This window comes from Lepus europaeus, chromosome 6 (assembly GCF_033115175.1).
Source record: "Lepus europaeus isolate LE1 chromosome 6, mLepTim1.pri, whole genome shotgun sequence".
In the NCBI taxonomy this organism is placed as follows: domain Eukaryota; kingdom Metazoa; phylum Chordata; class Mammalia; order Lagomorpha; family Leporidae; genus Lepus; species Lepus europaeus.
In genome coordinates this window covers 66,212,507-66,238,533 of record NC_084832.1, presented here as the reverse complement: position 1 = coordinate 66,238,533, position 26,027 = coordinate 66,212,507, and the positions used below count along the sequence as shown (strand labels likewise).

General features: G+C 43.7%; 2 protein-coding genes across 6 annotated transcripts in view; both read left to right on the top strand.

Moving 5' to 3' along the window:
• The window catches only part of VPS36 (vacuolar protein sorting 36 homolog), a 37,289-nt gene extending 34,398 nt beyond the window's left edge, over positions 1-2,891 (top strand). The window contains exons 13-14 of the mRNA XM_062194322.1: positions 377-453; positions 540-2,891. Of these exons, the coding sequence (XP_062050306.1) occupies positions 377-453; positions 540-633 (171 nt within the window). The 3' untranslated portion in view covers positions 634-2,891. The remainder of the gene's footprint in view (positions 1-376; positions 454-539) is intronic.
• A 3,659-nt stretch (positions 2,892-6,550) lies between these two features.
• THSD1 (thrombospondin type 1 domain containing 1) overlaps positions 6,551-26,027 on the top strand; it is a 28,575-nt gene continuing 9,098 nt past the window's right edge. For 2 of the 5 annotated variants that reach the window (XM_062194263.1, XM_062194258.1), the window contains exons 1-3: positions 6,551-6,623; positions 9,926-10,067; positions 13,323-14,288. In XM_062194263.1, the coding sequence (XP_062050247.1) occupies positions 10,010-10,067; positions 13,323-14,288 (1,024 nt within the window). In that variant the 5' untranslated portion in view covers positions 6,551-6,623; positions 9,926-10,009. Of the gene's footprint in view, positions 6,624-6,728; positions 6,829-7,959; positions 10,068-13,322; positions 14,289-26,027 lie in introns of those variants that run through there. The other 3 variants (XM_062194260.1, XM_062194262.1, XM_062194259.1) reach the window with 3 other exon arrangements.

Genomic DNA, 26,027 nt, shown 5'->3' with positions numbered 1-26,027 from the left:
CTAGATGGAAATCCCAAGATTATGCTGTTTTTATTGCACACTTTAAACCTATATATGTTTCCTTCACTGGAGCTTATAATACACACTCAGAATTTGTTGCATGTTCCTTTTCAGAATAGTGAATAGCCCTTTTTAGGCTTAATATAGAGGGCTTCATTTTGATATTTTAGACCCTACTATATTTGTTTTAGGTCCTTCAACTTTTGTAGAATGAAATATTAATTAAGACTTAGTTCTATAGTGACTACTTGTGGGATTTTAGTAGAAAATGCAATAAATTATTTCTTGCATCTATTGCTAGACATGCTTCCTAAGGTCAGTATCTAGGTCTCCAGACTCAATCACATTTGTTTTACCTGCTTTGTGTCTCTGTTAGGTTTCAGAAAGGGGATCCCTAACATCCGAAGAATTTGCTAAGCTCGTGGGAATGTCTGTCCTCCTGGCCAAGGAAAGGTGAGTAAGGTGCTCACCCTTCATCACCACTTGTGTGTGTGTTCCTGAGTGGACAGATAACTGTCTCTGCTTCTTTGTATTCCTAGGTTGCTTCTTGCAGAGAAGATGGGCCATCTTTGCCGAGATGACTCAGTGGAAGGCTTGCGATTTTACCCAAATTTATTTATGACACAGAGCTAAGGTTTTTGTGTTTGAAATACCTTTTGTCCATAAACTTGCATCCTGTAGAGGTTATATGAAGTCACGCTAAGGGATAAACCCTGATAAACTGAGAGTTTATTAAAATTTCACAATGTAATATGCAACTTTTTAAATATCTCTATGAGTACGATGGCCCAGGAAGCTTATTTAAGATACATCTAGGAAAATACAGAAAATGAATACCAACGTGAATTTAAAATTATACTGTAGCTGTGTAGAATCCTAAGACTTTAACTTGATCCCGCAACTGTTTGAAAAGAAAGGAATTTTAGTTCTTGGGGGGAGAAAGAGAAGTTGCATGTTTAGATGGGTTAGATTTTATTTTGGTGTGACTAAAATTCACTGAATTATAAGTGAAATTTTCCTGTGTGTCTGTTGGGCCCATTTTGGGGGGTTTTTAATGAAGGAAGTGATAGATATATTGTAGGTTAAAAACCTGACAACATTGAACAAAATATCTTAATTGCAGATTGCCACATGGGCTCCTCGTAAGGGCCTTATTTCAGAAGCAGTCATGAGCATGTCTTCAGCAGACCAAATAAAACACCTTTTAAAAGGGGAGAATGGTATCTGACTTACATATTTATACTCCAGCTGGGTTTTCATTTTTTTTTTAAATGGGGGATTTCAGAGTTGGCATTTAAAGAATGCAACTGTATCATTTTGTTTTTAAAAAATGCTGTGGACTTGGAAACTGAATTGAAGAGCTGTATAGGCATGTCCAAAAGCATGATTACCAGTTTGGGAGGCAGACAGCTCAGGAATGCCCTAGGACTGCTCTGCAGGTACAGGGACAGAGGCAACCTTGGTGTTCTTTTACCTCAAAGCCAAGGATGGGAAATAGAAAGGGAAAATCATATGCCTGCCTTTCCTTTGCCTTCAGGAATTTCAACTCTGAGGTTTTAAGTCTTTCTGTTGTAGTCCAGCAATATTTTTTTCTTCTCTGCCTTCCACATCATCGGTTGTGTGGGGAGATCATCTCAGTAAAGTGTTACTGAGATGACAAAACTTGGTTACCATTGCCTCTGGACTGCTTGTGTGCAGAGTGGACAGCCTGACTTCACATGTCACTCACTCTGCAGTGTGCAGTATGTCGGCATTACCTCAAACTCAGGGACCCCGTGGGACTGAAGGGGACACCGTTTCTGAGACTAAGTTGGAAGTGGAAGGGAAGCCTCTGGAAGGAGTAGTATCTGGTCTGGGAGAACCGCTGGGAACAGGAGGAGGGAGCCCAAGCTCACACTCTGGGGCCCCCAAGATGTTTTCACTTCCACTTCTGCGGAAGTGCCAGGGACCTTGGCTGCTGACCCCCGGCATCCCAATCCCTGATCCCAGTTGGGAAAATGGCTGTTGCTGCTTCATGTCCCCAGTGTCCCAGGGATGCTGTGGCTGGGGCATCCTGCTTTAGTTCTCATTTTCCACACCTGTCACCAATTCATCATTGTGGTGACTGGTCCCCTAATTCTCTCACTGCAGCCTCAGGTTTATTTTGTGAGTAATCGGTGTCTGGCTGCCCAAGTATTTTAGGGGTTAGCTGGAGATGTATAAACTTGTCTGTCTTGTCTCTGTCCAGGTTACTTACTCTCACTGCTTTGGAAAACTTGCATACATGCACCCCCCCCACACACACACATGCGATATCTCATCTGGCTAAAGTTTTTAAAAATGACAAATAATTCACCAGTTGGAATAGTGGCAAGTAGGATTGCTGGAGCTGCTAGATCTAGCCATGATGGCTTGGATTCATTACAGCAAACGTACATAATTCAATCTACTCATTTGCTTTAGTGTGAAACATAAAAATGGAATAGTTGGAATTGTATAAAGTGAATAAAGATACAAAACAGTGGCATATGAGTATATTTTGCAGATGTCACATTAACAAGTATGATTCACTTATCTTATTTTAAAGTGAACATTCTTCACAATTTCCAGACCTCTTTGTGTATTTTTATCTTTTTCTTTTGCCAAATAAAGGTGTTATTTTGGTCCTCTATTGATAGAGGTTATGTTTAAATATAACCAATCAGGCCCTAAGTGCAAAAAAGTTCTGTCTTGGTGCTTATCATTGGTATAATTATTATTTGTTTTCCTAACTTTGCTCTTTGGAGCATGAATCTCTTGGTAGCTTTATGGTAATGGAATATTTCTATCCATTTACTGTCAAGAAAACATTTTTTATGTTGTATAAGTGAAGATTGTTTTCAGGGTTAAATGGTATTAATGTATATAGAATAAAATTATTGCAAAATTTTAAAATGGTTTTTCTTGGTGTTTTTAATACTCTGAAAAATATATGAAAATGATAGTCATACTAAGTGTAATGTGAAGAATTTTTCTTTTAGGGTTTTATAATTAAGAGTTGCTTATAAATATTTATGACATCAAGTTCTATTTTACTTATATTTAAAGAATGGAAAATGAGTCATGAACTGCTTTTTGTTGTTGTTAACTCTTGGTGTGACTTCCAGTGTTGAGTGACCGCATGCACTCAAGTGCATGTGCTGTTGCTTGTTCCCTGTTGCAAATCTAACCAGACTGTGGATTCATCTCGCCAGCATTCTCATGCTCTTTTTGCCCAGCAATGTCAGAGTTTCATTTCGGTACACTGGAGTCACAGCTTGTAAGGTGGTTAGTTTTTGAAGACTGTGCCTAACTCGGGCACATGTAAAATGAACTTTCAAAATCTCTTAAGTTGCCAGTGAAGTTCTTTTTGCAGTCTTACTGTTTGTATCTCTATGGAGTGATACATAGGTGTGAATACATTATGCATATAATAAGAACACTATATAATAAAAACTGCATACCAAAGGATTTTATAGGTTCATAATTACATATGTAAATATGTTATTTTCTGTTATTTTTTGGCCAATAACTATGGTTGGATTTATGTGAATCTCTTGCTACTCGCATCCCTATGGTTGATCTGTGATTGATCTGAAGTGTCGACTCCACAAGGGCAGAGATTTTTTTTGTGTGGTTTGTTGGATGTATCCTCAGAGCCTGGAACAGGACCTGACATACAGTGAACACTCACTAAATATTTTCTGAACTCCAGTGTATATACCTATTTATAATTTGGCTCTACTTTAGCTCCCATTTAGTTCATCTTAAAGAAAAAGCACTTTTTGCACACATGTAGACTTTATGGGGGCACTTAAGAATTAAGGCTGCCATGGCTGGGGAAACAGACTTGTGAGCCACCTTTACTGAAGATGGAATGAAGCGTGCACATGGAAGGGTTCTGGGTACCATGCTGTGGAGATGGAGAAAGGAGCCTTTAGTCATAGGGGTGGACAGCAAGAGCCTTGTAAGCTGGGCTCACAAGGACCAAGAGATGGTCAGAGAGTGGAAGGCACTGGGTCAAGGAAACAGCAGGAGGTGTGCCCCTTCCTGTTGCGGGGCACGTTTGCCTCTCTGTCCAGACTTCCTTTCACTGCTTCCCACACATTTACCCACCTCACCCCCATTAACCCAAATCAGGCTTTGTTCAGTTCCACCTGCTGTAGAAAAATGTGTCCAGTACACAGCTCCATTTCCAAAGTCCATAGGAGTTACTGTTTGTTGTCCCACATACTTGACCATTTTGTTCTTTTAATTATTGTTCCAAGGCCAAAAGAAAACAGAGAATTGGGTTTCTTAAAGTTCAAAGACTGTCATACAATGCTTTTGAGTTCTCACTGGCCCCGGTCTGACTGTATGGGAAGTTCCTAGTTGCATGGTGGCTGGATTGTGATTTGGGATGCTATTACTGCATTGTGTCATGAGTGACAGGCAAACCTAAGACTGGCTTTTACCCTCTTCTCAAGAGATCCCCCTCAGCCAGAGCCTATATGAGTTGTGCTCTGTCTTGGTGGAGTTCTGGGAACCCAGGCATATCCATGCTCTGGGAGGCACTCCTGAACAACTGGATTACACGCTCGTGAGATCCTGTTACTACAAGCCGTTGACTACTGTAGGAAAAGTGGGTCATTCATGTTCTTCCTTGTGTCCTGGTACGAAGTCATGAGTCAGAACTTTCATGTCAGAGCATTACCAAGGGAAATAAAAGATCTTTTGGATACATAGTTTATAGAGGTAGTATATAAATTGGCACAGAATCTGACCCAGAGAGAGAATGCAAGGTATCTTGAGAGCCAGGTTAGTTATAGTTCAGTACTGACAAAGGCATTACATTGTTCTTTTGGAAGTTGTTGTTTTTCTGTTCACTTCTACATTGCTTTCTTTTAGAAGTTAAATTGTATCGAATGTAAAATAAAAACAGTAGTAATACAGTTTGGCAAGAATTCTACTTAGAGCTGTGGCGTAGCGGGTAAAGCCACTGCTTGCAGTGCCGGCCTTCCAGATGGGCATTGGTTTGAGTCCCCACTGTTGTACTTCCTATCCAGCTCTTTGCTTTGGCCTAGGAAAACAGTAGAGGATGGCCCAAGTGGTTGGGCCCTGCACCCATGTAGGAGACCTGGAAGAAGCTTCAGACTCTTAGCTTCAGATGGGTCCAGCACCAGCCGTTGTGGCCATTTGGGGAGTGAACCAACAGATGGAAGACTTCTCTCTGTCTCTGCCTCTCTCTAGCTCTACCTTTCAAATAAGTAAATGGATCTTAAAAAAAAAAAAAAAGCCAAATACAATGTGCTGGCTTTAAAAAAATTCTACTTAACACAAAAATGACCAAGCATCTTAATCAAACTACTGTTTTAAAGATGACCAGGTTTATCAATATAGCCACCTGTAACTGGATTTGGTCCTGCCACCCCCACACACATTTTGGGGAGAGTGTGTCCCAAAAGATCAATGCAGAGCAAGTCAGCTTGTTTCATTTCATGACCACAAAATTTCAGGGGAACTATTACTATGTGCCTATTAACAGTGGAGAAGGAGAAAAAGTTCCCCAAGGCTACAGAGGTGGGGGAGCCTTTGGCCCTAAAGCCCACTCTGTCCCCTGAACTTTTGGCTTTCAAAACTGAATATGAAATGGGATAATAACCGTAAAGCTTTCTTTGAAACACCAAATGGATTTAATTAGTTACTACTTAACAAGATGAGTACCTAGAAAACAGGTGCCTCTGATAACACACAAGCAAACGCTTGGGCTACCTTTTAAAAGATAAAGCTACAGGTTCAAGGCAGCTGCAAATGGCATGTTGTTAAATAATTTTTTTTAAGTAAAATTCACAGTGAAACGCACTGATCTCCCTGAATTTTAGAAATCGCTGGAGTAAAGCACTGTCACACTCCAACCGATACCACCCTCCGAAAATGCTCTAGGGCCCGCGGGATCTGATCTCCACTGCTGTAAGCCGGCGGTGTCTCTGCTATATTTTGCATACAAGCCTAGGTGAACCAGATGGCACCTTCCTGCGACAAGCACAGACTGTTGAATCAGGCGGAACTCGTTCCTCCCACGTTCTGAGAAAAAGACAACTCACACTTTAAATGTTCGCGTGTTTTTTATTTAATGAACCGATTCTGGCGCCAGGGAAAGAAAAACGATACACATTGTATCTGTGTTCTAGTGAAACTCCCATGGCGTTTTTTGGGAAGCAAGGTTACAGCCCACACTTGATGCCACCTCAATGACTTCTTTGTGTAGCCCCGCAGACGAAAAGTGACCCTGGGGAAGAAGCGTTGGAACTGGGCGTGCGGGAGGCCGCCGGGCCGCCCCGCACCCCCGGGTCCCGGCAGCCGGCCCGGGTGCCCCCGCCGGCCGCGCGCCTTTCCTGCCGGCTTCCTGTCCGGCGCGGGCGGGCGGCGAGCTGGGGGCGGGCAGGAAAGGATGCGCTGCCCAGAAGGGGCGAGGGCGGGCCCGCCGGGTCCGGAATGACCCCCGCCCTCCCCGCGCCGGCGAGGGCCAGGGCCAGGGCGGGCTCGGGCGGGGCGCGGGATGCTGGGCGTGCTGCCTCGCGGGCCCTGAGGCCTCCGGTGCGCCCTGTCACTTCGCGCCTGGCCGCGGAGCCCGACAGTTCCGAGAGGTAAGAAGAGGCGTCCGAGGGGCGCGGGCGCGGCCCCCGGGCTCCGCCACCCTCCCTGCCCGCAGCCCAGAGCGCAGGGGACTCGCCTTGAAGAGGTGTCCGCGCCGCTGCGTCCCCGCCGTCCCGGGCGCAGGTGTCGCCGCGGGGCTGAGCCGAATCGCAGGGACCGTGAACACCTGCGGCTTTGGATACCTGGCGCCGGCGAGTAAGTCCGTTCTGTGTTGAAAGTGTCACTCTGGGATCCCAGCGATGTGAGACGCGATCTGCGTGCGAGCACTGGGGCCGGAGTTGCGGCCGGGAACCTGCGGCGGCGCAGGGCAGGCTGGCCCGGGAGGCAGGGACGCGCGCTGAGTTGCCGTCGCGGATTCCCCCTTCTCAGGATTCTGAGATCCACACGAGCGCCGGTCTGTTTGTCACAAAGCACAAAGTTACTGTGCTGCTTTTTGTTTTCCCGTTTAGTCTTTGGCCCGCGGACTTTAGAGTGGTTCATTTTCCTTTTTTTCTGCGGCTGGGACGGGGGTACCGCAGCATTTACCTTTGCCGGTTTCAGCAGCATCGTGGAATCTGAGGTTGGGAGATGTGTTTAGCCACTGAGGGTACAACCAAGGGGTCGCGGACGATTCTTCCACCTCACGATGCTGTGCAAGCGTAGGCACGAGTGCTGCTGATTTTCACTTTCAGTATAGTATTCAATAAATTATACGATCTATTCTGCAGTTTACTATGAAATAGGCTTTGGGTCAGATAATACTGCCTAACTGTAGGCTAATGGGAGTGTTTTGAACACATTTAAGACAGACTAGGATGTGAGGTTTGGTAGGTATATTAAATGCATTTTCAACTTAGGATATTTTCAGCTTGGGATGGGTTTATTGGGAGGTAACACACTGTAAGCTAAGGAGCATGCGTATCCACTTCTCTCCACCTTCTCAGCCCATACGTTTAAAATTTGTTTGTAGACACTTTTGTGTGTGAATTCTGTATACAGGTGCATTTAAGTGTGTATTATACCTTCTGAAGTTTTTATTTCTTCAAATAATCCTCTGTGGAACATCGGACATACCCAGTCATACTGTTGGGAACAATGTGTTGAAATAAAACATGCAAGCAAGATAGAAAAAGAATTAAAGAGGCATGTTAAGATCATGATATTATAATTATCATAACTGATAACTGATTGACAAGGTGGTCTGGATTATTTTATAATTCTGTTTCCATTCAGTTCCAAATGTAGATGACTACACAATTCTATTTTAGTGATTATTTTCATGAGGAGCAGGTTAAAATCACAAAATCAGTTGTGATTAGGGGCTTATATTTCTCTATCAGAGTGGAAATTTAGCCTCGTGGTGAAATGCCTGCCTCCCACACCAGAGTGCTGGGTTCAGTTCCCGGCTCTGGCTCCTAACTCCAGCTTCCCACCAGTGCAGGCACTTGGAAGCAGTGGTGATAGCTCAAGTAGTTGGGTTCCTGCCACCCTTGTGGGAGATCTGGATTGTGTTCTTGGCTCCCACCCAGTCCCAGCCATTTCAGGCAACCGGGGTGTGGACCAGTGGATGGGAACTCTGTCTCTCAAATTGAAAAGAAAAAACCCTTAAAACAAAATATATGGTTATCAAGGGGAAGCAAGCAGTCTGGGCACTTGCTTCTCCATATCAGTGATTTGAAGCATGTGGCCCACCCTAAGTGTCCACCCTTACCCAAGAGGACAGGCGGATAGTTTCTGTGAGGGCTTCATCTGTTCTCTTTGGATGGCTTCCCCAGCCCAGGTGCAGGGGTGGGGGTGAGGGACTTGGTCACATCTGTGGCTGTTTCTATCCAAACAGGATTTTCTTTTTTATTTGTGTGGAGGGCATCCATAATCATCTGCATAATTGCACTTCAAATCTCTGCTTTCCTTTCAGGAAGTACAGTATTTCCTTTGCTGAACCCACTCTTAATGACCAAAGGAAAATCAATAGAGACACACCAGTTTCCTTTCCATTGAATTTTGGCTTATTTCAATCAGGTCTCTTAATTCTTTTAATTTCTGTTCTTATGTAGAGACATGTAACATGTAGCTGGGAAACAGTATAATTGCTCATTGAAAATATATTAACTATGAATAATGGAGGGAGACTGTAAACATTGAGGAAATGTATTTGGCTATCTTTTTTTTTTTAAATTATTTTTCATTTCATTTGAAGGGCTGAGAGACAGAGACAGAGAGACAGAGATCTTTCATCCACTGATTCACTCTCCAGATGCCACCAACAGCCAGGGGTAGCCCAGGCTAAAGCCAGGAGCCAGAAATTCAGACTGGGTCTCCCACCCAGAAGCAGGCACCCAACTATTTAGACTATCATCTGCTTCCTTCCCAGGGTACATTAGCAGGAAGCTGGATTTGCAACTGAATAACTGGGACTTGAACCAGGCACTCTGATATGGGAATCAGGCATCCCTTGCACCAAATACCTGCTTTCATTTGGTTGTTTAATATCACATCATTTGGTGGACTCTAGTCTGAAAAGAAAGAGCTGAAATTCCTTGCATCTTATTCTGTAGTCCAATATTCTGTGTTTGTTTCCACAAATCATTTTGAACCACAGGCCAGCAGTCTTCCTGCCTTCCCAGGTGGCCTGGGAATATTGCTATGAGAAGAATCTATCCTAGATAAATATTAGCTACAACAAGAATTGGAAGAGTGACAGAAGGTGACGACTGTTATTTATCTGTTTTCTTCTCAGATACCCTAAACAAGACAAATCAGGGCCCTGTGGAGTTCACATTTAGTTATATTCTGGGTATCTTTATCAAAAGTTTGATCATTTGGATATAGGTCCTAGGAGTCTGAAAATGAAGCCATCCAGATAATGCACTGGCTGTGCAAGGAAGTGTTAATTAGTCCATTTATAGAAGGCAGGCAGCAGGGAGGGTTTGGTGTACACAAAACACAATACTAAGTGAAAGTTTGGCAAAAATGTGAAATGCTGAGCAGCTAAATAATGTGCAAATGTATCATCCATACCAACCAGTAACTTTGATAAAATTAAACAATAATGCATTTCACTCGAGGATGTGCTATAAAGACAAGAGACTTTGGTATTATGCAAAGAGAATCTCAGAGTAGGGCACACCTGAACGTTGTTGACAGGTAAGCTGTGATGACAAGAGGGGCTTGTACATTCACAGGGAAAACTCATGTGCTTCACAGTTTCCTTTCAGCATCATTTAGAAGTCTGGCTTCTTAGAATGGCTTTGTCATTTTATGATTTTGTGAATCACATTGAATAGAGTCATCATGTTTGAGGTTCTAATTTCAGGTGTTCTGAAGGAAAAAAAAAATCACAATTTGGATGTGAGAAAGGACATGAGGAGACTAAAGACCTGGGATTTTGCTGATCAGAATGAAACCAATGTTGAAAGACTTTTCCAATCTGTTGTTGGTGGTGCTCTGTGACTGGGGTGAGTATTGTGGGTGTGCTTAATGCTGTGGCTTTCAATAAAGAAACATAAGTGTGAAGTTTAAGTGCACCTTTGTCAGTGACCCTTCAGGAGGCATAAGGTAGGGTCTACAGTACAAGGCCTTTAAAACTGTGATCCTTGCAAACCCAGGTCCCCTTAAGGTGCTTCTGGGGTTCTGCATGTTTGATTCAAATTTCACTTTAAATAATTTTTAACTTTTTAAAAAAGATTTATCTTATTTATTTGAAAGGCAGAATTACACAGAGAGTTATGGAGAACTGGCTCACTCTTCAAAATAGCGGCAATGGCTGGGGCTGGGCCAGGTCAAAGCCAGGAGCCAAGAGCTTCATCCAGGTCTCCCGCATTGGTACAGGCGCTCAAAGACTTGGCCATCTTCTGCTGCTTTCCTAAGCATGTTAGCAGGGAGCTGGATTGGAAGTGGAGCAACTGGGACTTGAACTGGCACCCATGTGGAATACCAGCATAGTAGGCCGTGTCTTACCCCACAACGTTGGCCCCACTGTTTTTAACTTTAAAAAATTTTTTAAAAACTCACTCCCATTTTAACAAACTAGAGACAGGCATTTTGCCCAAAGTTCTTTTTTAATTGATTTCCTAATAGTTCACTATTATCAATCACACACACCACTAATGTTTTGAATAATGGGGTTCTATATTCAATTTCACTTGACAAGGAAGTTTTACTGCTAGAATCTTTAGAACCAATCTGAATTGCAGTTGTTGCTGGTTGTGTGCTCTTGGACAAATCTCATAGTCCTTAGTGATACTAATATCACAAGGTTGTTATGATAAAATCAAGAATGAAACATCTTGAATGTGTAAGCATACAGGGTGTGTTTAAGGTTAGTTCTATTCATAGTTTTTCAACTAAAAATCAAGTTCATTTCTCTGAGAGTTTTATGGAACTACTGAGCCCTCACTACTTTTCTTATGATTTCCAAATATTTCATAGATATGTAAGCAACTGATAATTGTATTGTAATCCAAGAGATAAAATACTGGCTTGTGTAATGTCAGTCATACAGCCAGTCAGATGGAACACAGCATGTGCTATACATTTTATCCAGTAACTCACTCACTCACTCTCTCTCTCTCAATCTCTCCAGTTCTCTCCCCCACTCCCTGCCTCAAATAAACGAAGTTAAAAAAAAAAAAAAAGGAAATGGGGAGAGGGTCAAGAAAAGGTAAAGAAAGTTTTGTGGTAGTAGCCAGGATTTGGTGGATCCAAACTGTAGTTTTCCAAGTGAGACTGTAGGAACAAGCACTCCAGAGTAAGATAGCAACTTCTACCTTTGGTACACACCTCCTGCTGGCACCCATCAGTTGCATCTTTGTTCTCTATTTCCAACCAGAAATGAGTCCTCATTGATTGGCTCCCCATCAAATCTGAATCTGATCTGCCTCATTGATGATCCCAGACATTCACAATAGAACTTCTTTAGCTAAGTAAGAAAATGCACCCCAGAATCCTCCTGCCCCCTTCAGAATCCAATTAATATGAGGTTGTTCTCAGTCTTCACTCCTTCTCAGGGAGGTGGTGACCACTGGAGTCTCTTTAGCCATGGAGTCATGAAAGCTTCCAGGTCAGCTGTGAATCAGCCCACAGAATCCCCCAGAATCAGCACCTTCCCCAACCTTGAGTTATCTCCAAGCAAAAGGGAGAATCTCTCAACTGCCATTTGTCTAAGTAGGGAGAAAAGCAACCTGATCCTGTTATGGTTTCCTAGCAAGTGATGATCAAACAATCAGTTTATCTAAGTTTTCTATGTTTTATTTCACCTCATTTCAATAAGAAATAGGTAAAGTGCTGAAGTGATTAAGAAAACACATGTGCTAATGTATTCATGTGCTGAATCCAATAATTATTGATTGAACATAAGCAAGGGTGTTTTTAAAGACTACCAGACCCTTTGGACATATATGCTATATATGTATGTTATATTAGTATGAGGTATATCTAATAAGAATTATAAATATTACACATATTATTTTTCAAACCAAATGGTCGCTGTAGTTCCTTAAATCTAGAATAGTTCTTACTCTAGGCATGGGCCAGTTGATTGTTGCATTGCCAAATTCTGTTTCCTTTGATATGTATTTGGATGGGGTTCAAAATAGAAACAAGGATTCTTGTGTGTCTGGGTTCTTTGCACTATTCACTTCAGCTGAAAAGATGGGATTGATCCTAACTGAATGATACTTGGGAGGCCAGTAGTCATCTGTTCTGTCTAGGCCAGTGCTAGTTGCTGTAATGTCACTAAGATAGCCAGGCACAAGCCTAGCTATTTCATAAATGTCCACTGTTTCCCTTGGGAGATCTATTCAAAGTAAAATGTCAACATTTCTTACCCATCTAAAGGTTTCTGCCTCACACAAGTGGAGGATATCGGCTTCATTATTGGTAAAAACTCCCATGTCTCAAATGTCAGAAAAATAAATTTGAAGAAAATTAAGGGTTTTACATTTTAAATAGCCTAGACCAGTTTGTGTTGTGTCATTTAAATAAAATTTTCTCCCCAAAAATCATTGTATATCCATTTCCTCCAAACACCTAAACACCAAAATGTGATTAAAATGAGAAATGGAAGATAGTGGATTTTTTCAAAAAGATTTATTATTTATTTGAAAGAGTTACAGCGAGAGAGAGAGAGAGAGAGAGAGTTTCCAACTGCTGGTTCACTCTCCAGATGGCTGGAATGGCCAGGGCTTGGGCCAGGCTGAAGCCAAGAGCTTCATCTGGGTGTCTCACATAGGTGGCAGGGCCCCAAATACTTGGACCATCCTCTGCTGCTTTTCCCAGGCCATTAGCTGGGAGCTGGATCAGAAATGTAGCAGCCGGATACAAACTGGCACCTATATGGGATGCTGGCATGGTAGGTGGAGGCTTTACCTGCTATGCCACGATGCTGGCCCTGGTTACTGGAATTTTACCCTGAAAATTATCAGTTCTAGCTTTGTAGATTTTCATTACAGATACATTAGATTGTTGAATGCTATGAATTCTCATGCTATCACTAATTAATTATTTCAAACATAATTATGAATGATGGTGAGGGAACAGAGTCACTTACAAAGGAAAGAGTGCAATGCCCAGCTCCCAGGCCCTATACGTCATGTTCCGTCATCCTTGTCTCAGCTCCAACTTCTCAGGCCAGAAATGCCATTTCAATTGATGTCACAGATAGTGCTCTTCAAATGCAACTTTAAAACGCAATTCTGACCATTTCATTTCAGTTCTTGGAGAAGCTGAGTATCTCTTCTTGAGAGAGCCAGGCCATGTAGCGCTGAGCAACAACACGGTGTCTGTGGATTTCCAGTATCTTGATGGGGTGAATGGGACACTAAGGAATGTGTCTGTCCTGCTTTTAGAAGCCAACACCAATCAGACTGTTACCACCAAGTACCTCCTGACCAACCAGTCCCAGGGAACGCTGGAGTTTGAGTGCTTCTACTTCAAGGAAGCTGGGGACTACTGGTTCGTGATGGCTCCAGAAGCGACAGACAACAGCACTCCCTTCCCCTGGTGGGAAAAAGGCGCCTCTCTGAAGCTGGAGTGGCCTGTCTTTCACATCGACTTGAATAGGACATCCACAGCAGCAGAAAGCACCTTCCAGGTAGGCCTTTTTACCAATGAACCGCTGTGCCTGTTTCCTGTGGATAAGCCTGGTATCGCGGTGGACGTCATCTTCACCAACGGTCTTCCTGAGACGAGAATGACTCCAGGACAACCGCTGGAGATAAGAAGCAGCAAAAGCACAGAGCTCGCTCAGGGACAGTGGGTTGAGTTTGGCTGTGCGCCGGTGGGACCAGAAGCATATGTCACCGTGGTGCTCAAACTGCTTGGCCGAGATTCGGTCATTACCTCCACGGGGCCCATTGACCTGACCCAGAAGTTTGGATATAAACTAGTGGTGGTGCCAGAACTCACATGCGAGTCTGTAGTGGAGGTGATGGTGCTGCCCCCGCCCTGCGTCTTTGTCCAAGGGGGGATCGCTGTTTTCAAGGAGGCTCCCCGGCGCCCTGGGGAGAGGGCCATGCAGCTGGCTGAGAACAGCCTGCCTCTGGGAGAGAGAAGAACCGTATTTAACTGCACTTTGTTTGACATGGGGAAGAATAAATACTGCTTTGACTTCGGCACTTCGAGAAAAAGCCATCTTTCTGCAAAGGAGAAGGCGTGCATGTTAATTCAGAGAAACATAGGTTGGTATTGAGATTTTCAACATTTAAAAATCAAATTGGTGTCTTCATGTACTCAGAATTCTTTTAGAATCTGGATAAACTTTTTCACCATTTTTGTGGTCATTTCCTCATAATGTACCAATTGGCGTATTGTCCTTATCTGAAAAATTAAGAGTACTGAGAAACAAACCCACTTACTTAATCTCTTTAGATCTCAGTTTCCCCATCAGAACAATGGGAATAATGAAAGAAGCTCCCTCAGAGACTGAATGAAATAAACATCATGTTCTTAGCATGGTCCCTGGCATATAGAAAGTATTCCACAAATGTTAGTTATTACATTCGTTATATTTAAAAATCATATTAGGACATCATATGATAAGTCCATGACAGAGATGATTAGAATTGAAAGCTCCATCTTGAATTGTATTTAGTAACTTCCACATGTCCTTAGCTGAGCTGAGCACGTCTGTTTTCTCTTAAGTTGTTCATTGCTGGAATGAAGCTTCTTTACTGAGGAAATCAAAGCAGGATTTCAAATGTTTTCAGACTCTGAATTTGTGTCATGCCCTGCCTTATCACAAAGTGGGTTGTGATATTCTGTCTGTTCCCCATGCAGCTTGTCACATGTCCTTCCCTTCTCAATGTGAGCCTGCTCTCAGCAAGCCCTGTAACTTGGCAGATTGTCTGGCTCACTACCTGTTGTTCTGGTCCTCACAAAGCTCAGAGCCTCTTGACTGCCCAAGCCTCTGTGTTGCCTGTAACCCCAAGCATTCCCTGCTCCAAATTTACCTGCTTCCTCTCTCTAAAGGCCCCTTTCTTTCAACTCTGTCCCTCCACTTTTCATTTCCCTGCCTACATTCACCATTCTGTCCAGCCTAGATTCTATGACCCCCTACCCACAACCTACCCACACCCTTTGCCATCCTGTCCTTTCCCTGCACCTGCCAGGCCACACTCCAGCTCTGCATGGATCCAGCCGTGTGCCAAGCTGCTGAGTCTGCACAGCAAGGTCACAGCCAGGCAGACTGGTACCACGATGAACAGATCATGTTTCAACCCTCAGCTGGGCTGCTGTGCTCCCCAGTGTGTCACCCTGGCCAGCTCACGCTCCTCTTCACCACACTGCTTGCCTTCTGTCTCCTCCAGCTTCATCCCCTGCCATCTACTTAGCTTTCAGAGTTGACTTTGCCTTCTGCCACAGGGAGCAGCTGGAAGCGATTAGGTAAGAATGTCCCACTCTCCCATGAAAAGATCCTTAAGCCTCCAGGCATCAGACCCATCCTCTCCCACTCCTTTCCTGTGACAAGGGAGCTGTGCTCGTCCTCTAATACACAGCCACCTGTCCCCTGCACTATGGAACTCAAACCTCTCTGCTCATTTCAGGAAGCTGTTCATCACTGTAAGCCCTCTCAACTCTTCTCTTTAACTGTTCCTTGCTTACCAGCTGATTCTCATTAGCTTTGAAATTCTCCTGTCTAGAAGCAACCCCATATTCTCCCCCAGATGTTACTCTGTTGCTCTCTTCTTTCCTTGTGTAGCCCGGTGACTTGAAAAAGTTGCCCACACTTTGGGGTTCTTTTCCTTGCACCACATTCACTTCCAGCCTACTGAAAACTGGATTCCACCCTGAAAATACTCTCACTAAAGCAGCCAGTGAACCGGTCTCAGGTCCCAGAAATCCAGGGACACTTTGCAGGTTCTGTCTTCACTGCCCTTGACTCGGAGCTAACCTCCCAGCTCCCTGGCTGCTCCTTTGCCTGTCAGTTCCACCACCACATCGCATCCCTTAGGTGTTGGTTGTCTGCTCTCTTAACTCTTCACACACCTCCTGGTTGGTGTCTGTCTTCATGCTGATGACTCCAGATGGGCATCTCTGCCCTTATCTCCCCCTGCCTCCAAGCCCTGTCCAATAGCTGGCATCACCTAGATGTCTCTCGGGCACCTCAAAAGCAGCGTGCCCAGAATGGAGCTCCTCATAGCCCCTAAACCTTCTCAGGGTAGGACTCCAGCAATGATCTCATAGTTCGAACCAGAATCCAGGAGTCTTCCCACCTCCCAGCCTCCTCTGTGTCTGACTTTCTCCACCCCTCCCTAGTTCCACTGACGACACTTGGTTTCAGCCTCCATCATCCCTTACCTGGGCTCTTAGACCACATTCCTGAACAGTTCCTGCCTGTCCACTTGGTTCTTTCCACACAGCCAGAGGCATTGTCTAAACTGCAGGTTGGCTGAGGTTATCCCCTGCTTAAAACCTTCTCTTGGCATGAGGGTGAGACTCTGCCGGCCTGCCATGGTCAGGCTGGCCCACCTCTCTGCAATCTCCCAGGACACCAGCTCCTGCCTGCGTAATATTAACCCAACTTCTGGGTCTCCACTTGAATTGCTCTTCCTTGACATGAGGCTGGTGAACTTCCCTTGCCGTAACCTGGTGCAGCATCCTTTAGTCCCTGTTAGTGGCATTTATCTCTTGTTTCTTGTTTAATGTATTTCTCCCCCTTCCATCCCTTCCCTCCCACTGAGGCCCCACCCCTGTGAGACTGGGAAAGGTTATTTGGTGGCAAAACCCTATTTATGCTGCCTCAAAGCTTTTTATGGTCTTTATTTGGCCCATCTCGTATACCTGGCATATTAATAGGTACTCACTACTTGTTTAAGAAAGTAAAAAACTTATGTCTAGCTACTGTCAGCTAGGGGTTAGAAGGAAAACAATTAAGTTGAATTAATTTAATCGTCCAAGATTGAGAGGAGTGTTTGATGTAGCAGTAAGACGCTGCTTGGGATGCTAGCATCTCATATCAAAGTGCCTGGGCTCCAGCCCCTACACCGTACCGATTCTAGCTTCCTGCTAACATGCACCTGAGAGGAAGCAGGTGACAGCTCAAGTAGTTAAGTTCCTGCCACTGATGTGGGAAACTCAGATTGAGTTCCTCAGCCCTGGCTGTTGTAGGCATTTGGAGAGTGAACCAGTGATTGGAAAATTTCTCTTCTTCTCAAATAAATTTAAAAAATTAAATATTCTTGCCTTTTCAGAAGAAGGTACTTGCTCTGGGAAAAAAAAATTCTGACCAAATTTAATGGAAATGAACCAAAGGAAGTCTAGAAATTTGGAGCATTCGATTAAAGATGTTTGAGTGGCAGGAGGACGCCTTGTTGGTTCTCCAAGCTGCTGGGCTTTCCACAGGTGCTTCCTTCCTTGCAGAGTCTAAAGACAGGGGTTTTCCCACAGCAGCTCCTTGGAGCAGCAGGAGGAGGTACAGGAAAGGAGCAGGATGGGGAGTGGTTCTCTGTGTGTTCAGGCTGAGGGTTGTCAGGGGCTTCCTGTGGGCCTGAGCTGTGCAGCAGCAGCTAGACACAGCCAATCAGCAGGGCCAGGAGCTGTGACCAGAGAAGCCACACTTGCTTGGAGACCACAGAATCTCAGTGAGGCAGAGTGATGTGACTCAGGCTCTGAGAAACTAAGTTTATGCTCATGATAAGAAGCTCAGTGGCTTTCTTTGTATTTCAGTACAGGTTGAGCTCCCTAATCCAGAAATCCAAATGGCTCCAAAATCTGAAAGTGCCAACATGACAGCACCAGTGGAGAATCCCACATCTGACCTTATGTGATTGGATGCAGGCACACTAAAAATACTGTATAAAATCACCTTCAGACTATGTGTATAAGTTGTATGTGCAACATAAATGAATTTGATATTTAGATTTGGGCAAAATCCACAAGATATTAAAGTATATATCTGCAAATATTTCAAAGTCTGAAATGCTAAACATTTCTAGTCCCAAGCATTTCAGATAAAAGAGACTCAGCCTGTATATAAATTTATGACTGACTTGAGTTCTCTTCTTTTCCTTTTCTATTTAACTTGAAGGCTCTGACCAGTAAAGCTTGTCTTTTTGCCAATTGGCATCACTCAGGGACCAGCCTGACTAGTGTGAGCTGTGGACTCATACTGGATTGCTTATTAGTTTCTTTTAAAAATGGACTAGTATGTTTTATATGTTTTTTCCCAAATATATCTCAGAATCTTAGGATATTATGTAAATAGCAAGTTGCAGCAAATGTGTAATGGATGTTGCCAAATGACTATGACCTTAATCCCACTTAGTGGGATATTTACATAGTGATTAACTTTGCACCAGGCCCTGTCTAAAGTGCTTTACGAATATTAAGTTATTTGGCCTTTAAATCCCTACCTTTCAGTTCCATAGGTGAAGAGATAGAGGCACAGAAAGGTTAAGCAGCTTACCCAAGGTCAGCCATGTGTCAGTGCAGAAGCAGAACACAACTCAAGTGGCCTAGCTTGACAGTTTGCTTCTATAACACAGTTAACTGGCAATCCATGGAATTAACAATACGATGCTCTTAAACTTGAAAAAGTTTCTGTTTTTTCCTTCTTAATTCTTTGGTTCACTTTGTGCCTCCCATAACCACTTGGGAGTCCACTGACCCAGGCATAGGCATGATTTGTTCAATAGTGAGCTTTGTTTTGTGCAAAGAAAATCTGAACTGCTTATCCCAGGCCCCCCTGCTGCTGTTTACAGCTACTGTCTCCTGTCTGTAGAACTTTCTTCTGTTTCTGTTAACTTACCTTGGTCTTGACACAATGTCTAGTCTTGGGGCGAACAGCTCTCCCTTTCCACATTCCCGATGCAGCTTGCTTGTTCGGAATTAATATCCTGTATCGTGAGTGGCCTGAAAAACATTTGGCCTGGCCAGACAGGTTTCTTACATTGGTGTGAGTGCTACCTGAACAGGACCAAATACTCAGGAAGTACTTGTATTGGTTATCTTGGTCTTCATTTCCAGCACATGAACTAGAGTTACCTGAGGAGTTATCACTTGGAAAGTATTTCCCTCAGAGTTATCAGCAGAGATCCTCGGGGCTCAGATCTGATCAAGAATTGCTTCAGGACTACTTCTTTTCTTGGTTACGTTTGATCATTGCTTTCTGTGAATGTTTTCCTGTTTTATTAAGAAATGGCCAGCTCCGCGGCTCAATAGGCTAATCCTCCACCTGCGGCGCTGGCACACCGGGTTCTAGTCCTGGTTGGGGCACTGGATTCTGTCCCAGTTGCCCCTCTTCCAGTCCAGCTCTCTGCTGTGGCCTGGGAGTGCAGTGGAGGATGGCCCAGGTCCTTGGGCCCTGCACCCGCATGGGAGACCAGGAGAAGCACCTGGCTCCTGGCTTCGGATCAGCGAGATGCGCCAGCCACAGTGCACTGGCTGCAGCGGCCATTGGAGGGTGAACCAACAGAAAAGGAAGACCTTTCTCTCTGTCTCTCTCTCTCTCACTGTCCACTCTGCTTGTCAAAAAAAAAAAAAAAAAAAAAAAAAAAAAAGAAAGAAAGAAAGAAAAGAAAAGAAATAATAAATAATAAGAAACAAAAACTGAGCTTAATTTTTTTATTTTTAATTATCCTGTAAGCTATGATGTTTACTTTCAAGAGAAAAGGAAACTTAGCATTTTAAAATGAAATTTTTAAAAAAGATTTATTTATTTGAAAGTCAGAATTACAGAGCGAGAGAGAGCAAGAGAGCGCTTGCATCTGCTGGGTTGTTCCCCAAATGGCTGCAACAGCCAGGGCTGGCCAGGCTGATCCAGGTCTCCCATGTTCCCAGATGTGTTAGCAGGGAGCTGGATTGGAAAAGGAGCATCCAGGACACAAACTGGTGCCCATATGAGATGCTGGCACTGTAGACGGCAGCTTGATCTGCTAGGCCACTGCACTGACCCCTTAAAATGAAATTTTTTGACATTAAGATTCATGTTTTTATTGAAACTTTGATTTCTTTTCTAGTCCCTGCTAATAGAGTCTGTTTTTAACTTGGCAAATGATTTCACCTATTTAAATAAATTAGATTTATATTTATGTAAACGGAAAGAGTAGTTCAGAAAGAATAAAGAAAGGATTCTTAGTTTTTGCAGTTCTACCTTTTACAGTCTTACAAATGAGTACAAAAGAAGGTTAAACTATACTCTGACTTAATTTTCAGTTTTCCCAGTAGTGGGATTCCCAGTGGATTTTCAAAAAATAAACTGGAATACTTTAACTCAAAGAGGCTTTCATATGAGAACCCCAAAGCTTTTCAAGCACTGGGGGCTTAATGTCTGAATAGCCTGGAAGCCTTGTGGACAAAGCCAGCCCATTGTTCTGCCATTTAAGGAGCTGCAGTGTGATCTGAGAGGCACAGAACCAATATTGTGTTCAGTTGGACTTCTGGATGGAACATAGTTACCACACCTCAGTTGATGCTGGTCCAGGATCCTGGTTTGTAATGATCCCGCTCTTGTGAAAATCCCCAGAGAATTTTAATTGCTGTAAAGAACTCATATTCCATGACTCACTCCAAAGATTGCACCACTTGGCTCACCTGAGAATGCATCTCCCCACACATTTTCCTTGTTATTGTAGTGCTCCATATTTTTTGTGCTGCATTAGAAAAGAGACTTTTATGCACAGGATGTTTTGGTGCCTTCCTAGTATTGGCAGAGTCTGATAGGTCTTGGGGTTGGACAGGTGCTGATAGAAAAGGGACTCAGGATAATTCCTTTTTAATAGGGGATTATCTCAGTTCTATTTGGTAGTGGTTGCACATCTGTTTAGAAGAACAGTTTGCATTTACCAATTAACATTGGCTTTCCTGGGAGGGTTTTGAGTATATTTTGAATTTCTGGTGTTAGGTGCATCTGCATTTAGGATTGTCAGGGCTCCTTGGTGGATTGACTCTTTCTATCATGTGCTACCCCGATTGTCCTGGTAATATCCCAGCTTGTACAATCTGATAGGTAATATCACTGCTCTACTTTTCTTGATTATTGTTCACAGGTGTAGCTTACTACCCTTTTACTTTCAACATAAATGTCCTTGTATTAATTAATACAATTAATTGTATACAATAATACAATAATCGTATATTAATACAATTAATTGTATACAATAATACAATAATTGTATATTAATACAATTAATTGTCTGAGGCAAGCTAACTTTATAAAGAAAAGGAGTTTATTTTGGCTCATGGTTTTGCAGGTGCAAAGTCTAGGGGCTTCATCTGTTGGTGAACTGCTTGCTGGCAGACTCTCAGGGCAACATAGAATATCTCATGGCAAGGGATAGGGAGCATGTCTGTCTGTCTGTATCAATGCAGTCTCTTATAAAGCCACTAGGATTTAGTCATGGGGCTCCCAACCTAGGGACCTAACTCAATATAATCACTTCCCAAAAGCCCCACATTTAAACAGTGTAATTGGATTCTTTGTACTATCTTACATCATTAACATAAGACTTCAGGGACAGAACTCCTGAATTCAGAGGAACACATTTGAACCATAGTAGTCTTTTTTTTTTTCTAAAGATTTATTTTACTTATTTGAAAGACAGAGTTACAGAGAGGTAGAGACAGAGGTAGAGATCTTCCATCCCTGGTTCACTCCCCAGATGGCTGCAATAGCCGGAGCTGCACTGATCCAAAGCCAGGATCCAGGAGCTTCTTCTGGTTCTCCATGTGGATGCAGGGGCCCAAGGACTTGGGCTATCTTCCACTGCTTTCCCAGGCCATAGCAGAGATCTGGATTGGAAGAAGAGCAGCTGGGACTAGAACCAGCGCCCATATGGGATGCCATTGCTACAGGCCAGGGCTTTAACACACTGTGCCACAGCACTGGCCCCATAGGATCTTTATATGTAAGAGATTTTAAAAAAATAGGATGTAGTTGAATCATGCCTTTTTCATCCTCTGTGACAATCTTTGTCTTTTAATTGGTATGTTTAGGTTAATTATATTTAGTGTTATATAAGGTTTATTTTTGTGGCTTTATACTTGTTCCATCTGTTCCTTGTTTCTTTTTTCTGCATTCATTTAGATTCAGTGAATATTTCTATGATTTACTTAAACAGTGCTGTTAGTTTATTGTACACCAGAATATCTTTAATGGTTATCCTGGAGTATATAACATACATCTTTCAGACTTTTCTTCTGTCCTGTTCTCTTTTACTCCCAAGAGCCCAGTTATGTGTATATTTGATACTTTCAGGTCTTATGTTCCTTAACATTGAGCAGAAGAAATTTTGAATAGTACAGTCCCAAGTCATTTCTCCAATTCTTTGTTTAACTGTTGGAAAATCTTTGTTAAACACATCATACATTACTATAGTTCTGACTTAGACTATCAGTTGTATTTTAGAGTGTTTAAAAATAAGAAAAACACAGATGGGGTAATAGGTCCTACTGTAACAAAGCCAGTGATGTGAATATAATATAGAGTGATATATTTTACTACATAAAGAACTGGAGGAGAGGAACTGATATGCTCCAAACATGGAGAAGGATGGAGAAGTAGAGATGCTATTGCCTAATTTGAGCAGTTTATGCTGCATCATGTTGAAACATTGCACTGTGCTCCACACAGAATTACAACTATTATATGTTAACCAAAAATTAAAGAAGTGACTCTTATATTTACTTTATTATTATTTTTTAAAAATTTATTTGACAGGTAGAGTTATAGACAGTGAGAGAGAGAGAAAAGTCTTTCGTTGGTTCACTCGCCAAACGGCCGCTACAGCCGGTGGGCTGCACTGATCTGAAGCCAGGAGCCAGGTGCTTCCTCCTGGTCTCCCATGTGGGTACAGGGCCCAAGCACTTGGGCCATCCTCCACTGCCATCCTGGGCCACAGCAGAGAGCTGGACTGGAAGAGGAGCAACCTGGACTAGAACGTGGTGCCCAGATGGGACGCCTGTGTTGCAGGTGGAAGATTAACCTACTACACCACAGTGCCGGCTTATATTTACTTTATTTCTTAATTTTTAAATTTTTTTTATTTTTATTGTTGACAGGCAGAGTGGACAGTGAGAGAGAGAGACAGAGAAAGGTCTTCCTTTTTCCATTGTTTCACACACACACACACCCCCCCCCAATGGCTGCTGCAGCCGGCGCACAACCAGGACAGAATCTGGTGCCCTGACCCTGACTAGAACCTGGGGTGCTGGCACCGTAGGTGGAGGATTAGCCTATTGAACTGTGGCGCCGGCCACTTTATTTTTTAAAAAATATTTTATTTATTTATTTGACAGGAAGAATTACAGACAGTGAGACAGAGAGAGACAGAAAGAAAGGTCTTCCCTCTGTTGGTTCACTCCCTAAATGGCCGCTATGGCCGGAACTATGCTGATTCGAAACCAGGAGCCAGGTGCCTCCTCCTGGTCTCCCATGTGGGTGCAAGGCCCAAGCACTTGGGCCATCCTCCACTGCCTTCCTGGGCCACAGCAGAGAGCTGGACTGGAAGAAGAGCAACCAGGACTAGAACCCGGTGCCCATATGGGATGCTGACGCCGCAGGCGGAGGATCAACCAAGTTAGCCATGGCACCAGCCCTGCTTATATTTACTTTAGATCTGCCATTTCTAACACTCCTGTTTATTTGTAAAGATAAAGGTTTGTTTCTGGAATCCTATACCTTCTGATTGAGGGCATTTTTTTTTTTTTAATGTTTCTCATAGTGAAGACCCGCTGGTAATTAATTCTCTCAGTTTTTGTTTGTCTAGAAAAATTTTTATTTCTCCTTTATTTATTTATTTTTAAAGATTTCTTTATTTTTTTGAAAGTCAGAGTTACACACAGAGAGAAGGAGAGGTGGGGTTGGGGGGGGGTCTTCCATCCGCTGGTTCACTCCCCAATTGGCTGCAATGGCTGGAACTACGCCAATCTGAAGCCAGGAGCCAGGAGAGTCCTCTGGGTCTCCCACATGGGTGCAGGGGCCCAAGGACTTGAGCCATCTTCCACTGCTTCCTAGGGCATAGCAGAGAGCTGGGTCGAAAGTGGAGCAGCTGGGACTCGAACCAGTGTCCATATGGGATGTTGGCACTACAGGCGGTGGCTTTATGTGCTACACCACAGTGCTGGCCCCCATCTCCTTTATTTTTGAAGATACTTTACTGAGTATGAAAGTCTGGGTTGGTAGCTTTTCTTTCAACATTTGAGAGATGCTTGTGCTTGCATTGTTTTAAAGAAAGATTTATTTAGTTATTTGCTTATTTATTTGAAACATTGGATAAGAGAGAAAAACAGACAGATAAAGAAAGATTATCCAGCATCAGGTTCACACCCAAAATAACAGCAATGGTGAGGTCTGGGCCCAGCAGAAGCCAGAATCCAGGATCCAGGAACTCCGTCTGAGCCTCTCACATTGATGTCAGGGGCCCATGTACTTGGGCCATCTTCTACTACCTTCCCAGGCACATTAGCAGGGAACTGGATTTGAAACAGAGCAGCTGGGACTCAAACAACATTCTGATCTGGGATGTCGGCATTGCAAGTGGTGGCTTAAGAAATGGCTTCACCCACTGTGCTACAGCTGCAGCTCCTGGCATAGTCTCTGATGAGAAGTCAGCTGTCATTCTCCTCTTCGTTTCTTGGTGTGTGCTCTGTTTCCACTGCCACTCTCCTGCTACAGCCTTCAAGATTTACTGTTTGTTTTCTTTTAAGATTTTATTATTATTTATTTATTTGAGGCAGAGTTATAGATAGAGAGGGGGAGACAGAGAGAGGGAATTTACTGTTTTTGTTGACTGTCAAGTTTGTGGATGAGCCCATAAAAGGCATTCTTCATGGATATTACCATATTTTAGACATTCAAACATTTTGGGACCAGTTTTTTTTTTTCTCTATTATTCTGTTCCACCCTTTGCTTTAGGTTTCAGCTTGCCTGTCAAGCATTTTCACTGCCTGTTGTTACCCCTCCCCTCACAGTCGACTGTAGTTATTTGATACTTGGCCTTGGTGGTCTGGAGTAGGAGGAGGGCATTCTTTTGTTCAGGTTCAGCTTCAGGCTCAGGTAGGTGCTGGCTCCCTCAGCCTTAATGACTTTGCCTTTCCCCAGAGGTAGAAGTTCTCTAACAGTCTGGGTCCAGGGTATTTTTGGATCCTCATCAAGAGTGAAGGAGTTTGCTCTTTTTTCGGGTCCCTGGCAACAGCTGGTATCAAGATTTTCTGTCTTTTCCCCGGTGGCCAAGGATTTTGTTCAGTAGAGAAGAGATAGGGAGAAGGGTCTGGCTGAGGTTTCTAATCTTGTCCACAATGCTGTCCCTTCCCTGCCCAGGCTTCCACCATGAGGAGGCTTTGTCAGCTCTTGCATTTGCCCTCAGTCTTTCTTGTGAGCCTTTGGTACGATCCCTGGAGAAGAACCCGAGAGTATACAAATTCCATGGATATGTGTGCTCTTAGGGGTTCATGTAGTTCACATGAGGATTTTAGCAATTCATTATGGTTGTAGATAAATCTCCCCAGCTTGGGGCCGGCGCCACGGCTCACTAGGCTAATCCTCCACCTGCGGCGCTGGCACACCGGGTTCTAGTCCCGGTCAGGGCACCGGATTCTATCCCGGTTGCCCCTCTTCCAGGCCAGCTCTCTGCTGTGGCCAGGGAGTGCAGTGGAGGATGGCTCAAGTACTTGGGCCCTGCACCCTCATGGGAGACCAGGAGAAGCACCTGGCTCCTGCCATCGGATCAGCGTGGTGCGCCGGCCGCAGCATGCCAGCCGCGGCGGCCATTGGAGGGTGAACCAATGGCAAAGGAAGACCTTTCTCTCTGTCTCTCTCACTGTCCACTCTGCCTGTCAAAAAAAAAAAAAATCTCCCCAGCTTGGCATCTGCCCCAGGTAAACAAGTGTCTCATGCCCCCTTTACTTGGGAAGCCTGTCTTTCCTTATTTTGCAAACTAGTTGGTTGCCCTCTGACTTCAGCTCTCTTATGGGTTCTAAGG